We start from the raw sequence: 19,857 nt of genomic DNA on the forward strand, positions 1-19,857 counted from the left end.
TCTCAGAGACGGTGTCCCAGATGAGGCCCAGGAAGGTCATCTTCTGTGTGGGTTGCAGCAGAGACTTCTTGAAATCGATAGTAAACCCCAGGTCGTGGAGTGGGTTCATAAGAGCGGAGGAGGTGTGAAGAACCGCCACTGGAGATGAGGCCCTGGCAAGCTAGTCGTCGAGATATGGGTAGATGTGGTGGCCCTGGGTCCCGAGGAGAGCTGCCACCGCATTCATCAGTCTTGTGAATACCCAGAGGGCCGAGTTGTGGCTTTCGTAAGAATAAAGACTTGGCGGTCTGTGAGCGGTTCTTTGTATCTAATTCTTCATGCGTGGAGGAGTGAAAGAGGTCATTACCCTCGAATGGAAGGTCCAATATGTGTTCCTGGACGTCCGAGTTGAACTTCGTAGCCCGGAGCCAGGCCATCCTTCTCATGTCCGTGGCGATGCAGATGGCCCAGCCAGAGGTATCGATAAGGGCCACGGAGGATTCCATGGGGCGGGAGTTCCGGGAGGAAGTCTGCATGGCACCGGCGTTGGCTTGACGCAGGAAGGCGTTGGGAGCACAGCTTTTTCCTGTACCGCCTTCAAGGGGCTTAGAATAGAGTGATGCTGCAGCGATCACCGAGGAGTGCGGCTGAGGATGGGCCGAAAGCAAGAGTGCATCCCCCTCTAGATGCCTGTACCTGGCGTCGAGGCGCTGATCGACTGGTTGGGCCGAGTGCGGCTTGAGCCACCCCCCTTCTTGGCCAGGGCAACAACGTCCTTTTGCATCGGGATCCCCGTCTTGGAGGGGGCCCTTCGCGTGAGGACTTAGAGCGAGACCCTAAGTGAAAATGACTTTACCTACATATGTAACTTTCTAGACCCAGCACACACTCTTTTAAAACATGGTGCTGGAGGGGTTACCTAGTATCCTCTTTGTCTAGCTTGTCATGTAACATTTTAATGTTACCCTTTCCTCGATGAATGGCTGGTGGCAGTGGTTTACGTTTTACTACCATTATGTGATTTTACCACGGGCTGCATTCACAGCCACCGTAAAAAGAACACCCATGGGTCCCATTTTTGTCAAAATGGGCCCGGTCTTTTTTTGCCATTTCTTTGTGGAAAGGTCCTTCTTGAGATTTACTCTGCACACCAAACCTGGTTTGGTCCCTTGGTTCGTTTTACCTTTGGCGGGCTTCACGAGTGAAACCCGCCTCTGGCTCCAGGTTGTCTAGGGAGAGCAGGAAGTGAGGGAGGTGCCTGAAATTCCCTGTGCTTAGTCTCATAGGAGACCCAAATGCACTTTGTAGTGATTGGCCGGCTGACTGTCCGTCAAGGACAGCCACCCTGCTGGGTGACTGACGGCTTGGCTGGAATGAATGGGAGAGAACTGAATAAAAGGCGAGGCTTTTGGCTTGGAAGGCAGAGTCGACCACTGGACGAAGGAACTGAAGAAGAACTTGTAGAGGACACCTGCTGCAACTCCTGGACCATTCGTTTGCCTGGTCAAGCCCTGCTGCTGTGCTGAAACTCCAATTTTTTTATGACAAATAAGCTCCTGCAAGGACGACTTCTCCCCTTGAGTTGGGACCAATCAAATCCAAAGTAAGCCACCTAGACATTCTCTTGGAGCTGGTTGAATTTCCACAGAGTTGCTGCTGGAAACAGAAATGCCAGGGAGAGGAACACCAGATTGTGTGTGTTGCTTTTAAGCAGGCCAAGAGATCCTGGAAGATCCTTCTGACTACCAGGAAGCAGGACTGACGGAGCTTGAGCCCCCAACAGAGTACAGGACCACAGAAGCAAGGAAAACCCATCTCGACAGCCAGGAACCGTGGTGTTGCTATTTGCAGTAGATGAAAGGAGCTGAAACGCCGAACAGCCACGTGTTTGAAGATTGACGGTTGAGAGCGCTGACCGTCCCATTGCAATGCAGGCAATTCAACCAGAAGTCCTCCCTCTTGTGCCCACAACTGAAGCCCAGGAACAGGGAGATCTGCAGAGCTGCTCAGGAACAGAAGTCATCTGCTGCACTTTTTCTTCAATACAAAGGTACTGTAAAAGTCAGAGAACTTAACTCTTGCTGTAGAGTTGCTTGCATCTTCTATTACTCACAAGTCTAAGCTTGTGGCCCTACATTGATTCTTTTTCTTCTAAAACATTGTGCAAAGACTTGTCTTACTTACCTGCAAAGAAGTGCTTCAGCTAATACAGACTTTTGCCCATTGACTTTGGCTTCGCCTGTTCCACGGAATGACTCTTATTGGGGGATCTGAAAGTATTTGCCTGCTTAAGATGATTTGTGGTCTCTTGTATGTTCTAATAACCTTTTCCTTCGCCATCCCTGGAATATTCTAAATGCAACAGTGATATATTAATGTCCCCAGCACCGTAGCTATTGAAGTCACCCGAGGGTGTAGGTTGTGTCTGAGGGCCATCCCAAAAGGGTACTTACAGATTTAGAAATATTAAGAGTGTATTTTGTGAAGCATATTTGAGTGTTACTGTTATATTGCTCCCTTCTGAGGAAGGCTTGCTCTGATCCATTAATAATTGCTTATTCAAGAAACCTTGTGTGGAAGAGTTTATATGAATACTTGTCACTGTGAATCTCTGTGCAACTCCCCTACAGATCACATTGACTCCTCTTGAGATAATCCTGGCTGCTCAATCACGCTACCAACCTGTGTAGTACAGACATATACCAAAAGTTGGGTTCCTATTGACAGGAGGTCAAGGTTGTTATAGTGCACCCAAAGAGTACTGCATACAATCTTGCCTAACAAGGGGTACTGGGTGCCGTGGGCTGAGGTGTGGGAACCGGAGCCTGTGGGACTGCTGGTGGCGCAGGGGCCGGAGCAGAAGCCGGCAAAGGAAACGCGGGAAGCGCTGGGGCCTGAGGCACCAGTGTCATTGGGGGAATGACTAAAGGTACCAGTGGGGTGACCTGAGGGAGCATATCCCTGATGGCATCCCGAAGCATATATCCCATCTGAGGCATTCAAATTAGCGCCAGAAACCTTTCGAAGAACCTGTCTTCGGAGGCTGAGTTGGTGGCAGGGGGTCTTGATCGAGTGGCCACGGGCTGCTGGTGACAGGGCGCACTCTGTCTGGGATGCAGGGGAACCTGCGCTGCTGATGGATACGCTGTAGGTCACGTACCTGGTTGACGTCAGTCCCACCTTGTGACTCGTTCCTCGACCCGATCTGCTAAAGGAGGCATTGGACGAGCAGCCACTTTGTCTGGCGCTGCAGCCATTTTGTGGAGCTGCTTGCCATGTGCCCAAGTCGTGGTGCCTGGATCGCTGGAACAAGCCCCGTCCAAGACACTAGATCCTAAGTCTTATCCCGCACCTCAGGCCGAGGCCTGGAAGGCGTAGAGCCCTCGGCAGAACTGCTGGTAGTGCTGTGTGAAGGCGCCCCCTCAGACATGATGCCGGTACTACGGCTTAACCCTGGTACAAGAACCTTGCGGTCCGTCAGCAACGATACCGGGAGGATCCGGAGACCCCTCGGCCGAAAGGCCGGTAGCTGGACTAGCCTTCGTACGTGTCCTGGTAGTAGAGCCCAACAGGCCCCTCCCGGTTGGGCGCTTCTTTGGAAAGGAGTCGCCCTTGCAGGGTGCCATGGTGAATGGAGGCCCTACCTTAGGCCTCGATCGAAGTTTGACAAAGTCCTTAGGCGGTGACAACTGTAAGAGCTCTCTCCACCTAGCTAGCCTGTTCTTCAGTGTTAGGCAGCATTATATGCAGTACCCTTTGGGAACGCTACACACAATTAAGACTACAAGTGTACAATTTCACTTTTGGTACAAGCCTGTACTACACAGTTATAGTGGTAGCAGTAGCAGAGCAGCCAGACTTATCTCAAGAGTAAGTGAGAAGCACAAGAGTTACACAAAGGGCAGCAGTTACTATGGTTCAGGCAAACACTGACTCAAGGTTTCCAAGTAAAAGAAAATATATTTATTTACTTATCAGTTGTAAAACAGTTCACCTTTCTAAGCAAGTCAAAAATCACAATCATAAATACACCACACCACTTCCCTTAAATTCCAGACAAGTTAAGCTCACAAAATGAAGTGGGAGCAAAAAGGCACTGCAGCAATTTAAAAGGGAGGGAAAGAAAGTTATAAGAAATTAGGCAAAACCAACAGGTAAGTAATCAGGGCAATAGAACAAGAGAGACTACAGTGAGGAGATCAGATAGAAAAGGCTTAGGGCCAAAGTCAATAGAACAAAAGTCTTTTGCTCAAGATCACACAATTCAGGGTAGTTTGCAGTAAAGTTTGTGGCACAGATTCCGGACGAGGTTAGTTGGTAGAAAAGTTAGTTCAAAGAGAAGAGAAGGACAAGCCCTCGGATCAGAGAAAAATTTCAAACACTTTCACCACGGCTGACCGAAACGGACAACCGGATTTGCACAGTGCCTTTAAAACTGAGAGGGAGCTGTAGCTGAGGCGGATGTTCCTGGTGGTTCCTGCAGGCTCACGGTTCCTGAAGCGACTGCCAGACTGTCAGAAAGTAGGAAGACTGGAGGGCCCTGCGCCACCCAGGGAAGAAACCAGCAGAAGAGCAAATAAACAAATAAAAGGTGCGCTCCTTAAAACCCAAGCAGGGTCCGACCTTCCTGGCTATCCGGCCCACTGTAGTTCTGCACAGCGAATTCGACCAGAGGAGGGGTCCTGTCTTGTAGTTTGGGCGAACTGTTTGGTCCCACCAGCTCAAGGGAAGAAGTTTCCTGGAGGATCTTCTCAGTCGTCGGATTTGGAGATTCAGACCTGCAGCAGGGCTTCACAGGGCTGTCCGGTCATGGTAGGGGTCCTCTTCTTCCAGTTCCTTGTTGGTTCTTTCGTTCCAGTGGCGACTCTTCTCTTCCAGTCCCAGAGACCTGCTTTTTATGCAGTTTTCCCCCATTCATACAGCCTGGATGTCAATCACACAGCAGGGTGCCTGGCCTGGCAAGGCCAGCCCCCTTAGCCAATCAGACAAGAGTGCGACTTGGGTTGCTAAGGCAATCCATGACAGGAGTCCGAAGATCCCTCCCTCACATCCTGCCCCTCTAGACTAACAGTCGCCTTAAGGAGGGCTTCTGTGCAGAAGCCCTCGAAGAGACAGCGAACAATCATCCCTGGTTTGGCGTGCAGAGAAAAACACGAGAAAGGCTTTAACAAAAAGAAATGGCAAAAAAACCCAGCCAGAACTAAATAAAATGTATTTGGTCAAGCGGGTTTATGTTCGAGGCTACTATAATAGCCTGGAACGATACCACGTTTATCACCACGATAATCGCGGTAGTAAATTTAGGGTAGTTACCATTGCCACCAGCCAAGTCTTAAAGTTAAGGGAGCATAACAAGGCTCCAAGAGGCACAGACAAAAAGGGACAAGAGTTAACTCTTTCCAATACTCATGTAAGATGCGACATACTGGGGATTGTGGTTTAAAGTGACTATATAAAGTTAATGGCAACTTTACATGTTTCTGGGGGACAGGAGTCAGCCCCAGAAAAATGGAGTCAGTGGGAAGTCTCAAAGACAACCCTGTGTCACTGCACTGAAGTTGCTGTGTAACACAAAAAGTGGTGCACATGGAGTAGGTCATTCTCCAGTGCCCAAGATCACACAAACAGTAAAAATACACACAGCAAAACACATGTAAGAGTGGGGAAAGAAGGCTCACACTCTTACCAGGTGAAAGAAATAAATCCTAGAAATCCAGCAAAGATGCTGGGGGTGCTCTTTAGGTAAGGGAAATTAGCCATTTATGAGAATTCTCCATAACATTCAGTGCCTGAGGTGTCGAGGCATTGCACGCTGAGCAACTTTCCCAGCCGTGGTCGGGGCCAAGGCAGCGGAGACAAAGGGCGTGGGGATCTGATGTGGGGAAGAGCCCCTCGCAGGCTGGACACCTGCTGAAGCCTGTCAAAGTCGAGATGGGCCGGGGAGGAGGGTGGCGTTGGAGGACCAAGTATCTAGAAGAAAAAGAAAAGACAAGGTAGAAGAATATCCGGGGAAGAGCGTGTGGTATTACATGGCCAAAGCCAAACCCAGGTGCTCTGATGAATTCGGCCCGTTCCAGTCGATGCTGAAAAGGGGACCGAGGAGTGGCACCGGTGAGTGGAGTCAGGCGAGCCCATGCTCTCATGGCTGCGCCCCCTCGCACCTCTAAATTTAAAGGGGAAGAAGGTTTTTGTGGTGAAAAAGGTTGCGTCTCCCATCCCTCGCGAGGGACGCCCATACAGTACGGAGGAAAGGGGACGGGTGCGTAAGAGTAATACTGGTGCAGTATAACTTAACTGGCGGGCAGAATGCAAGCCCCCGCCCCCAAACCTCCAATCACACAAATGAAATATTTGGCAACCAGCCAATAAGTGCTGGTTGCCACACAATCATTTGCAGGTAAAGTCAGTGGGCAAGGATTCCCGAGGATTCCACAAGGACTCCCGCAGACACCCATCCTGGCTGGAACACATGTCAGAATGACCCAACATGGTTGTTCCCAGTCTCCACCCAATCAGGCAGACACTCGCACCAGCTCAATTAAGTAAAGTATTCTGGCTACCAGATTGCCAAAGAACAAGAAGCTTCGTTATGGGAGCCTCCAGGAAGAACCAAGTTTCCTGTGAGACAAAATGGCTAAACAGTCCGCAGTCACTGTTTTAAAGTATACTGCCACCAGTCAGGGTGAATAGAACATTCTGTGCAAGGCAATTTACTCAGGGAGAAAAGGTAACACTCCCTATGCAGTCCCTATAGAGGCATTATATGTGTCTCCAAAGGGCCGGCACATGGATAGACTTGCATCCCCTATGCGGAGGGGATGGAACTCACTGCGGAAATATTGTCCAGCCAAAACCAAAGTAAAATGAAGGGACTCTCAAAGTGGGGTAAAATGGTCGCCATAACCCACCCACTCAGCCTGCAGTTCACAAAATTATTAAACAGCATAGTCATCCCAATCAGATTTTTGTAGTCCTGACAAAGCATCTGTGTACCCCAGAACCTGTGGCGCACGGAAAATAATTCTGAAACAATGAAGATTTTTCATGGAAAATCAGATTTAGAAGAATGTCTCAGATAATATGATACTACTGTCCTTCATTGTATTTAGATTAATATTAGCAGTCAAGGTGAGTCAAACCTACAACACATTCAAAATGGCAGTCAGATACTCTTGGGGAGTAAAACGAGGTTATATATACTTTAATACAACCAAGGGTAGTTGACCCTGTGAGTCATGCAGCGACACTCAGTTATAGAATTCACATAATACACCAACCCTGTTGCAATTATACACCTTGTAACATTACTTTTTAGAACTCAGTTCAGAGCTAGTAAATCAACTCATACTTTCTGGAGGGGCCTTAAGCTACTCTATGGTAAGTATGAACATTCAATAACTATTATAGAACGCACTAAGCAATTCAAGGAAAGCAACAACCAATTAGACTTTAAGAAATACCCAATGTATTTCAAATGTAAGTAATTGATCCGATTACTATTTTAGAAATGCTCTAAGCAGTTACATGAAAAACACAACCCTGCGTTTCAAGTTTAGAAGAGCAGTAGCTATTCAAGTTAAGTAAAGAACCATATACTTTTAAGAGGGGCTACAATCAACTCAAAGACAAGTATTAACTTCTAGACGGTTTTTGATCTGTAAAAAAAAGCAGACCAAGGAAACCAAAACCCAAGGGTACACTTTAAGAAGACAAAGTTATTCAAGGTAGGTAAAATCCTATTGGTAAGCTTTTACACTCATTCAGTTCAGAATAATAAAATAGTACCAATAGTTATTACTTTTCAGAAGGGGGGAAAACATCAGTCAAACTAGTAAAGTAACTTATGCACTTTTTAGAAGGGCAGAATGCAACTGAAAGGTAAGAATAAACTTAATGACGCTTTGTAACTTCTTTCAGAGATAGTTACCACCACACAAACTTCTTTAGCATGCAAGTACTTTTACACTTGTTATACTTTCAAGACAAAATCCTAATCTTATAAAGTCCTTCCCTAGTCTATAGCACGAGAGGCAAAAGAGGGACAACAGTGCTCAAGGAGCTAGCTGGAGACAGGTCAGGATAGGTTTCAGTTGCAGGAAAGTCAAAGTTACAGAGGATATCTTCTTAAACAATTAAGTATTAGCTTCAGAGTTAGTTAAACTTAGTTAAAGTTAGCCAAGCACTCTAACTCATGGTTCTCGCAGGATCTTCTTGATCTGCGGTCCAAGAAGAGATTCGCACTCCACATGGAAAGCTAACCCCAAATGACACCTCTAAACTACCCTTTCAGGCTATCTCTAGGGAGCACAAACCTGCTATAATAAGGGCCAAAGCCGCCTCTTTCAACACTAGGTTAGGTCATTCTAAATCAGGGACAAAAGACATTTTTGCCATCTTTACAGAATTGGAAAATTCTGCCACCTCGCCTTCCACTATCTGTAAAGATGTAAATTGGTACAATAACATTCAATCTGCCATGCTGGATAAACTAAACACCCTGCAAACTGAAATCCTAGCGCTTCAACAGGCTCTTACTCACCTAATAGCCAACTCACATACTAACCAGTCACCAGGCAACACTGTTGATGAATCCCCAACCCCTTGGCTTTAAGGACATGAGCAAACCCGAACTCATCGCCCTCCTCATTACGATTAAACCATCCAAAAAGGGGATGTCTGCCTGGCTCAGCTCATCAAGGACTGTGCCTCCACCCTTGCCCCGTTCCTCACTGCCTTTATCAATTCGTCCTCCTGGTCTGGCCTTGTCCAGACTGGCCTTAAGAAAGCCTGGGTGGGCCCTTGCCTTAAGAAACCCTCCCTCGACCCTACAGTCCTGGGGAATTACAGACCCATCACCACCAACCCTTTTTTCAAAGATCTTGGATAAAGCAGCCTAATTGCAAGTCCAGAAATTCCTTGAAGACAACTGTCTCCTGGGCCTTCGGCCGTCTGGCTATCGTTGTACCGAAACAGCTTTACTAGACTGGAAAAATCAAATGGAGGACCTCAGAGACGCAGGCAAACCTGCCCTAATTCTGCTCCTTGATCTATCCGCCGCATTTGACTTGGTGGAACACAAGAAATTACAACACCATCTCTCCACTGCGGCTAATTTTTCCCCCAAGGCTTGTGCTTGGATCAGCTAATTTTTACAGGATAGGACTATGAAAGTCTTCTCTGATTCAGCCTCTGCCACTCCTAGTCACCTCAAATGCTGTGACCTGCAGGGATCGTGCATTGCACCCACCTTTTATAACTTATTCATGAGGCTTCTGTTTAACCTTCTAGACGCACTGGGCATCTCATACATCAAATATGCAGATGATACCCAGGTGCTTATCCCCCTCTCTGGGGACTACAAGGCCGATCTGAACACTCAACTCCATCTACTCTACGATCCAATCGTGGATGGCAGAACATTGGCTTTGCCTTAACACATCGAAAACTGAACTCCTGTTAATTGGATCTCCAGTCACCCTGGGTAAACTTGACAAACATTACAAATCATTCACCATCGACAATATACCCATCTTGGTGTCTCAAACTGTCAAGACCCTTGGCATCTATCTTGATTACAATCTCACCACAGACAGGTGAATGGCGTTGCCTCATCCTCTGCGTACTACTCCAAATAGCTTAAATGGAGCCAGATCTTTCTTATCTCAACATAACTGCCTCACTATTGCGAGGGCTATAATTGGTTCAAGATTGGATTCCTGCAACACCCTCTTTATAGGAACCTCAGGCAAGAACATGGCCAATTTGCAAATGGTACAAAACAACGCCCTCAGGGCCGCCAATGGGACATCTAAAAAAATACCACATCTGAGGTTCTGAGGCAGGTTCACTGGCTCCCAGTTAAAGAGAGAATGGTCTTTAAAACCCTGGCCCTTACGCATAAATGCCTCCATGACCTGGCACCCCCTTACTAGTCCAAAGAAATAGCTAAGCTCACCTTATCTACGCCGACCAGGAAAGCCTACGCCAATATCATTTCCCTGCCCAAGACCCATAGAATTCGTTCAGCAGGAACCAGCTTCCCATCCATGTCTGCCCTTCAATGGAATGCCCTTCCAACCCACATTAGGATGACTGACTCACACATAGCATTCCGCAAAGCAATCAAAACCAGGTAATTTGTCTGATAGCGGAGCTTGTACTTGCCACCTACACTAGTTGGCTGTCTACCAGTTGTTTACATCCTGTACTGTACTTACATGATATTGCTCTGCTTAACAACGTAACTATCTACTGTAATGTGTAACTAAGAAACCCACTGTTGGGCCGCTCTGAAGGTAACCCTGAAACAAGCTTACTCGCAATCGCATGCAACAGCGCCTCGATGCCTCTGGGCTGCAGCGCGCTCTACAAATTCAAATAAATAAAATAAAGTGTTCTGGGACTTCAAAGAAGGCTCCCTCTATATGCATTTCAGCATTAGGCCTGGGTAATTGGTATGGGCAAACTCCCAACCACACAAATCTCCCACTCAGCCTCACAGAATGTACACCAGACTTAAAGGCAAGTATAACCCAAGCCCACACAATACCTTAGGAGAAAAGAGCTTTGGAGTGGATGCCTTCAGGATGCAGCAGCGCATGACTCGGGCCCTGGATTCTTGGTCTGGAGATGAAAGAACTGGACAATTGATGGGAACTTGCAGCAGCAGTCATCAGAGGAGGCTTTCAGCAAAGGTTTCTACACTGATTCAAGTGGCTCTGGTGCCTTTTTACAGCAGCCAGATGAAGAATGAATATCGCCAGTCGGATTTTCTTCACTAATCTGGTTCTGCACTCTGGTGAGAGGACTTAAAGGATTCGAAATGCATCTCTGGAGATCCAGCAGTAGTTCAAAGTATCGGATGAATTTGGACTTCGGAAGACCATGCACCACACCCCAGCTCGAGGCCCCATGGTATAGGTGGTTTGCAGCCCAGCAAGGTCACAGCACGTCCGTGGATGGCCCAAAACGCAGGTCTTCTTGAGACTAGTGGATATCACCAGCCTCTGGGAAGGAGTCGTCGCACTTGGGAGCCACAGATCGATTGAAAGGAAGGGTTACATCAGGCTCTGGTTACACAGCAGGCTCTCCGGTTGCTGGAAATCGCCACAGATGTCTTTTTCATCGTCCTCTTTGGATTCAGCTGCAGTGGTCGACTTGTCAGCATTTTCCAGGTTCAGAGTATTTATCAGGAACTACAACACAATTTCTGCAGTCTCTCCCTGCAGTTTACAGAAAGGGGCAGTCTGGCTGTCCAATCAGGACAGGCAGCCACCCATTGGGACTTGGTTCCTTTCAGTCAAGGTGAAAGACAAAGGGCTACAGAGTTTTGGACTCCTCCCTCGCTTCCTGCCTTCTCAGACACTCTGGAGCATCTGGCGTGGAATACAAATGATTTCCGCCGGAGAAATTTTCACCGAGGTCGTTCCAGCATAGAATGGTAGGGGAAGACCAGAGAAACAATAAGCAATTGAGAAAGGGTAAAAAAAGAAGGAGCCACCATTCTGGCAGAATGGCTGCCTTCTGTGCATTACCGAGGCTGATTTAACAGCCTGCGATTAATACACCTAAAGTCACTAAGGTAAAACCACTACCACCAGCCATTCACGTAGTAAACTTGCAATTGTAACAAAAATGTTACAAGGTAAGTAAGAAATGGGATACATTGTATCCCCCCAGCACTTCACATAAGGTGGGGTCTGCTGGCTCATTTAAATCAATGTAAAGGGGATGTGAATCCCACTTTACTTCTTAGGAACACTAGTTCACCCAAGAAATAAAAAGAATTAAAAAGGGAGCCACTGTATTTAAAATTCTGTGCACTGCCATAGTATATTACAGTCAGTCCAAAGTTATAGGAAACTAGAACTCCAAACATACACTATGGAGAGACAAAAAAAGACCACCTATAAAAAGAGTAAAATACTAGGTGAAAGGGGAACAAGATTACCACTCACCTAGGGACATAGTAAAATCATTACCAAGTCCAAGCAAAATGTTCTAGGGTTGATACAGGTCAGGAAGATGCATCGCTGAAATTAAAATCTTACCCACCCAATATGGCTTAATCTCATTGTGGGACATTTATGAGAAGACTTTACAAAGTGGCTTGCTCTGAGGGTGCAGGCGTGGGCAGACACTGCCCAGATAGGCTTTCTAGCCAAGTTTATCAACCATTTTGTGGCTTTATCAATTGTGATTGAAAGATATGGGGTGAATGAATATATATTCTCATCTGAGCTAGGTCTTGTCTGGCTAAATTGTTGGGCAATGAATAATTGAAATTACCAAACAGACTGTTCTATTAATATGTGACAGCTTCCAACTACAATATTGTTAAATGGTGAATTGGGATTTCCTTCCGTGGTTTGCATTTCAATATATTTGCTAGATCTTACCCTTTGGCCTTAGATTATTTAGTGAAATCTGTTTTACCTCTAAAATTGTAAGTGTTTGAAACAACTTAGGTCACAAAGTGTTACTAATGAGAATGAAGAAGAGTTTTTTTCTCTTCGTCATTGTTTGGATCTCTGGTTTCAAAGAGGCACTTTGCTTGCTTTATCCATTGATAAGAATTGCTAATTTTCCTTTTACAATAAAATGGAGATCATGATGAACAGTTTTGCCCATCGTATCTTAATATGATCTCTTTAGTTTTTGATCATTGGGGTCTTGACTAACTCCACTGGTTCAGACAATGACGGAAAAGTGCACATTAACTGTGTCAACACCCAACACCATGAAGATGTTTCAATAACTTCTCTATAGTGCCAAGATGCCTTTGGTGTAAGTGGCGCTTTACAAAACCCACACAAATACAGCGATTACCTGCTGCCTGAAAACGAAATGTGTACTTGCAAAAAAATATGTTTTAAAACTACATTACACATCCGTCTTGGGCCTGAAAAGGAACTAGAGTGATATATTAAAATGTGTTTTGCTTTAATCAAGTTTGGTATCTCTGCATGGTAGATTTTCGTTAAACAACCTTTGCAGAAGCCTAAAAATGACAGGAGTGTGGACGAAAACAGGTAAAATCCTATGTATGAAAAGCCTTTACTTTCAATGAATGCCAGCATCTTTAAAAAATGAAATGAAAACCATAGTTGGCCCAGCTCAGGCTGGATGCTCAATTCGTAATCCCAGATCTAAAAATAATAGACTGTGGAGGGTGCCAAGTAGAAATCCGAATCTTTGAAAGAGTGCCATTATTTTTAGTTTTAGTATAGGGAAGGGGGCAGGGGGATTTGAATATTTGATGAAAAATTGTGGGAATATAATTGCATGGCGTGGTTTTAGATTTTAAGTATTTAAAAAAAATGTATTGCACTTAAAGGTTAATAAAGAGAGCCCCAAAAACATATAGAAACACTAGCCAAAGACAAATGCAATCAAAGCATATTTGGTACAAGTTGAGATCAGATTTGGAAATGTCGGTCCTTCCAGAACAATGGAGTGGAATGATTTCCATTAACCTCGGGAATAAATGTGGCATGTTTGGGCAAATGCAATTGTTCTGTAGAAGCTGCTCATAAAATAGTCCATCCGGGTAAAAACAGTGGGAGCACATATCTGTTAAATAATCGCCACGTCACACCTCTTTCACTGCTCCTGCTGCAAGAAAAGAAAGTTTTTGTGATAATTACATTAGCTGATGCTAAAGGGCTCCACCTTAGTTCATACATTCAGGTCTGAGACTGGCATTTTACTCTATAAAGTGGTTATGCCTATGGTAAACTTCATAACATGGGAATGCCAGAGGTCTTTTAAAGGCAAATCCAACAGACCTAGGAATTTGAACATCACAATACACTGTAGCAGAGGCAGTCTTTGAACCTGCAGCTATTTATTTTATAGCAGTGGAGCTTGGATGATTCACATGCTAAAGGCTTCACTGACCCGTCTAAAATGACTGTCATTAGTTCTAGATCTTTGATGTATGCTGTGGTACCATAATATTAGATCCGACGACACATGGCTAAAAGACCCGTTTGATTAGGACACCAGCTGGAGCTAAACATGGTGAAAAAAGGTTGTTCACTTTGGAAAAAGAGCTTGTTCGTTTACATGGAGCCTAAATGGAACGGGGTGACCTCCATTAAACAGAAGGCATATCTGGGCAACGTCTTAAAAAAAATAATACAAAAAGAAGGGACGTGCATAAATTGAGAAATATAAAAGCCATCAAACAGCGAATAAGTTGTGTATTGCATTTCTATATATAATTCGGTAACCAGATTCCTATTAAGTAGATAGAGCCCAACAAAATAAAATGTACATATGCCATGCTATACGGGGGCAGAAATCTATGAGCATATAACCTCCAACTATCAGATGCTGCTGGCCATGGCTAACAAATATAGCAAGTAGGTTAATTGTGCAAGGGTAGGCAAATGCTATGCTCCCAGGGCATAGTGGTTCTACCTGCAGGGCCAAATAGACACTGTTACCAGTGAAGACTTGCAGTGCACACTGGGTATGGCTTGAGTCCATGCCCAAGCACAGGCACAGTGACCCTACTAGCAGGGCTGGACTGACCTACAGGGAACTCTGGAGATTCACCAGTAGGCCTCTGCGCCGTGGCCCTCTTGTGTGGGTATTTCCAAATGTTCTCATAGGAAAAGGGTTGGGCTTGCTCAAAATGTTTAGTATGGGGCCACTTTGAACATTATTTCCAGGGCCTCTGTTGGTTCCCAATCCACCCCTGCCTACTAGCTGTAGGCCATCTACAGTGACCCTCCGTGCAGCAGATGAGACTGCAGCAATGGGTTAATTTGACATGCAGAGTTATTGAAGGATGAATTTGTCGCTGTTCAAGATTCAAGAATCCATTTACGAAACTAACCCTGTGCTCCACAATATACATGCATGTTTTTATCTTTAATCCAAGCAAGAAAGAATTTTAATATTACCTCAGAATTCAATAGTCTCTTTCCAGAGGAGTCATTCTTTGACCTATTGTAAAAAAGAAAGGTTAGCATTGTCCCCTTTTTAATAGTGAAGGAAAACACTATTGTACACAGAAAATACAAAATTAAAATAAAGCAGCCAATTATACTTTTATAGTTTTTTACTTTCTACTATAAAATTGAGGCTTTATTTTTCAGCATGTGCTGATATTAATCATGTCCATGTTTAAATAATTGACTGATGTGAAATGGTAAAACTTTAAACATCAGCACACTATGGCATAATATTTTCACAAAGCCACTTTCGACCTCCTGGACTCCCTCAACATAGCATACAGAAACTATGCGGATGACACAAATCCTCCACCCCCTCTCTGGCATTTACACCAACGACAATGACTCGCTGAGCGCCACCTACTCTACCATTGAAACGTTGATGGCCACCCATGGCCACTGTTTGAACGATGAGTAAACTGAATTACTCATCGTAGGATCCGCAGCAGTTCTAAAAAAGCTTGACCCAAAATACACAGCCTTTAACATTGATGGATCCATTATTCATGTCTCTCCAGCAGTAAAAACTCTTGGGAGTTTCTCGATGCAACTCTCTCTCACCCACCAGACAAGTAAAGCCCATATCCTCTTCAGCAGTCCATTGTACGAAACTCCTAAACGCAGCTAGACCCTTCGTCTCTAGAGATAGTTGCCTAACAATTGCACGCGCAGTGGTGGGCACTAGGTTGGATTATTGTAATGCACTATTCGCAGGCACCTCAGTCCATAACCTAAAAAAACTCCAAACCATCCAAAATAATGCCCTCCGCTTTGCCCTGAATATCCCCAAGTGAGAACACATCTCTGCTGCCTGCAAAGCTGCCCATTGGCTCCCTGCCAAAGAAAGGATTTCCTTAACCCTCACTATCACACACAGGGAGAATGTTAGGGAGAATTCTCATAAACGTGCTAATTCCCTTCTACCTTAGAGACCCCAATCTCTTTTTGCTGTACTTTAGGTCTTTTAATGTCTAACCTGGAGAGAGAGAGTGAGACCTTTTTCCCCACTCTCTCATGTATTTTACTGTGATTTGGACTCTGTTTCTTTTTGACTTTGGAGTCTGACAACCTCCATAGACATCTTTACATTGTGACATACAGCACCTTCAGTGCAGTGGCACAGGGAAGTCTCTTAGATTTCCCAAAGGTTTAAATACCTTCTCTTGGTGAAACTACTGTTTCCAAGAGCAGTAAAGTGAAATTGACTTTACTTACATTTTTGTAACTTTCTAGACCCAGCACCCACTATCTTACAATAGGGTGCTCGAGGGGTTACTTAGTATCCCATTTGTCTAGTTTCTCATGTAACATTTTTATGTTACCCTTTTTCCAATTAATGGCAGGTGGCAGTGGTTTACTTTTTCCTACCATTGTGTGTTTTTACCGCGGGCTGCAATTGCAGCTGCAGTATAGCACCCAAGGGTTACCATTTTGTCAAAATGTCCCCGGGTATTCTTTTTTCGCCATTTCTGGTTGGAAAGTTCCTTCTTGAGTTTTAGTCTGCGTGCCAGACCAGGTTTGGACCCTTTGTTCGTTTTGTCTATGGCGGGGTGGGTGCACTTTTGAAGCCCGCCTCTGACTCCAGCATGTCTGGCAGTATTGGCAGCGAGGGAGGTGTCCGAAACTCCCTGTGCTTAGTCTCCTTGTTTACAGGAATGCACCCAAAGGTGATTGGCCGGCTAGCTGTCCTTGGAGGACAGCCACCCTGCTGTGCGAGTGACAGCTAGGCTGCAAATGAATGGGAGAGACTTGCATGAACGGCGAGGTCTTTTGCAAGGAAAGCAGAGGCGACCACTGGACTAAGGAATCCGAAGAAGAACTTGGAAGAGAAGCTTGCTGCAACTCCTGGACCGTTTGTTAACCTGTCGAAGCCCTGCTGCAGTGCTGAAGCTCTGAATTCGCCTCGACTAGAGAAGCCCTGCAAAGGACGACTTCTCCCCTTGGGTTGGTGGGACCAATCGACCCCAAGACGAACTCGACTGAAAACCCTCTCTGCTGGCTGTACTTCAATTGCTGCTGCAGAAATCGAGTGCCATGCGACAGGAACACCAGAATAGAGTGCATCGTTTTTAAGCCAGACCCCAAGCTCCAGGAAGATCCTCCGGACTCCCTAGAAGCAAGGCTGACCAGGGGTACTTACCTTGTGTTGTATAGCTTGCTTGCTCTCAGTTGAGACTTGCATTTTCTGCCTGTTGCAGAGTTGCCTGCAGGTTTGCCTGCAGGTTTGCCCTTCACAAGCCTCCCAGCTTGTGGCCCAACCGCAATTTATTTTTCAACAAAACTCTCGATAATGTTGTGGAAGACTTTTTACTTACCTTCGAGAAGTGCCTCAGCTCCTCTAGACTTTGCTCAAATGACATTAGCTGTCCTTGCTCCCTGAAGACTATCTTCTAACCTTGTGTTTAACTATTCCTCCAAAAAGTAATTCATACCTTACTTGAATAGCTGGGACAGGGTTAATCTGCATTGCATTGGGGGGTTCAAAAGTGCTTACCTGTTTGAGAAACTTGTTAACCATTGTTTCCTTCCCTAACCTTTTCCTTTTTGCCACAACTTCAGGATTACCAATTACGTGTGAAAAGTGATATATTGTCGACAGTATCCTAGTGAGTGAAGTCACCATAGTGTGTAGGAAAAACTAGTGCCACCTCAAAAGGGTATCTACTTTAACTGAAGAAGTGTATTTTCAAGTGTATTTTTATTGTTGCCAATTGCTCCATTCTAAAGAAGGCTTATTTTAAAACTGACTTAAATTAATTGTTAGGGAAGATTGTATGCAGTACCCTTTGGGTGCACTACAACAACCTGACCTCCTGGCAATAGGAATTCAACCTTTGGTATAAGTCTGTACTACACAGGTTGGTAGCGTGTTGAGCAGCCAGGCTTATCTCAACAGGGGTCAATGTGAGCTGTAGGGGAGTTGCACAGTATTCAAATAAACTCTTACACACAAGGTTTCTTGAACAATTATTAATTTATCAGTCAGTTAGAGTAAGCCTTCTTCAGAAGGGAGCAATATAAAACAATACACAAATATACTTCCAAATAAACACTCCTAAGTTTCTAAATAGTTAAGTACCCTTTTGGGATGGCCCACAGACAGAACATACACCCTCAGGTGACTTCAACAGCTAAGGTGCTGGGGACATTAATATATCTGCTACATTTAGAATAGCTTATGAATATGTCAAAGGAAAAGGTTATTAGAACACACAGATCACAAATATTCTTAAGCAGGCAAATACTTTCAGATCCCCCAATAAGAGTTATTCAGTGGAACAGGCTAAGCCAAAGTCAAGGGCAAAAGTCTATATAAGGGGAAGCACTTCTTTGCAGATAAGTAAGAAAAGTCTTTGCACAATGTTTTAGAAGTATTTGAAGAAAACAAGGAATCAACGTAGGGCTACAAGCTGTTTGATTTGTGAGGGGTAGAAGATGCAAGCAACTCTACAGCCAGAGGTAAGTTATCTCAGAGTATACAGTACCTTAAACGTGCAGCAGATGACCTCTATTCCTATGCAGCTTTGCAGATCTCACTGTTCCTGGGCCTCAGTTGTGGGGACAAGAGGGAGGACTTCTGGGGACTCCTGTACTGCAATGGGACGGTCAATGCTCGCAATCGGCAATCTTCAAACAAGTGGCTGTTTAGTGTTTTAGCTCCTCGTGTCTACCGGAAATCACAACACCATGGTTCCTGGCTGTCGAGATGGGCTTCCCTTGCATCTGGGGTCCCGTATTCTGTTGAGGGGGCTCAGGCTCGGTCAGTCCGGAGGACCTTCCTGGAGCTCTTGGCCAACTTAAAAGCAACGCACACAAACTGGTGTTCCTCCCCCTGGCTATCCGGCGCCATCAGCAACGGCAGCGGATATTCGACCAGCTTTGAGAGGATGTCCAGGTGGCTGGCTTTGGAGTTGATTGGTCCCACCAACTCAAAGGAAGACGTCGTCCTTGCAGGGGCTTCTCTGTCGATACGAATTTGGAGTTTCATCACAGCAGCAGAGCTTCACCAGGCAAACCAACGGTCCAGGAGTTGTAGCAGGTGTCCTCTTCAAGTTCTTCTTCGGATTCCTTCGTCCAGTGGTCGACTGCCTTCCAAGCCAAAAAGCCTCACCTTTTATGCAGCTTGCTCCCATTCATTTCAGCCTAGCTGTCAGTCACCCAGCAGGACAGCCAGCTAGCCGGCCAATCACCTAAAGGTCCATTCCTGTCTCCTTGGAGACTAAGCACAGGGAGTTCCGGGCACCTCCCTTGCTTCCTACCCCCACCAGATACCCTGGAGCCAGAGGCGGGCTTCACTCGTGAATCCCGCCAAAGGCAAAATTAACAAAGGGACCAAACCTGGTTTGGCACGCAGAGTAAATCTCAAGAAGGACCTTTCCACAAAGAAATGGCGAAAAAAAGACTGGGGCCATTTTGACAAAAAGGCACCCATGGGTGCTTCACCGTGTTTGTGAACCCAGCCCGCGGTAATATCCCATAATGGTCGGAAAAAATTAACCACTGCCACCAGCCATTCAGTGAGGAAAGGGTAACCTAAAAATGTTACCTGAGAAGCTAGACAAAGGGGAGACTAGGTAACCCCTCCAGCACCCTATTGTAAGATAGCATGTGCTGGGTCTAGAAAGTTACACGTGAAAGTGAAGTCCATTTCACTTTAATGCTCTGGGAAACAGTATATCCCAGAGAAGGTATTTAAACCTTGAGGAAATCTGAAGGACTTCTCTGTGTCACTGCACTGAAGGTGTTGTGCGACACAATGCAAAAGATGATGCCTATGGAGTTTGTCAGACTACACAACCAAAAGAAACAGTGTAAAAAAAAATCACATTAAAATACATGAGAGAGTGGGAAAAAGGGTCTTGTTCTCTCCAGGTTAAAAGAATCAAGTCCTCAAAATCCAGCAAAGTTGCTGGGG

At 45.4% G+C, this 19,857-nt stretch overlaps 1 protein-coding gene across 5 annotated transcripts in view; it reads right to left on the minus strand.

Annotated features, from left to right (window-relative positions):
- The window catches only part of ZNF280D (zinc finger protein 280D), a 1,333,168-nt gene that overhangs the window by 116,432 nt on the left and 1,196,879 nt on the right, over window positions 1–19,857 (minus strand). For all 5 annotated transcript variants that reach the window (XM_069624893.1, XM_069624892.1, XM_069624896.1 and 2 more), the window contains one exon: window positions 14,892–14,934. In XM_069624893.1, the coding sequence (XP_069480994.1) occupies window positions 14,892–14,934 (43 nt within the window). The remainder of the gene's footprint in view (window positions 1–14,891; window positions 14,935–19,857) is intronic.

The sequence above is a fragment of the Ambystoma mexicanum genome, chromosome 11, assembly GCF_040938575.1.
Source record: "Ambystoma mexicanum isolate Mex_15411 chromosome 11, UKY_AmexF1_1, whole genome shotgun sequence".
In the NCBI taxonomy this organism is placed as follows: domain Eukaryota; kingdom Metazoa; phylum Chordata; class Amphibia; order Caudata; family Ambystomatidae; genus Ambystoma; species Ambystoma mexicanum.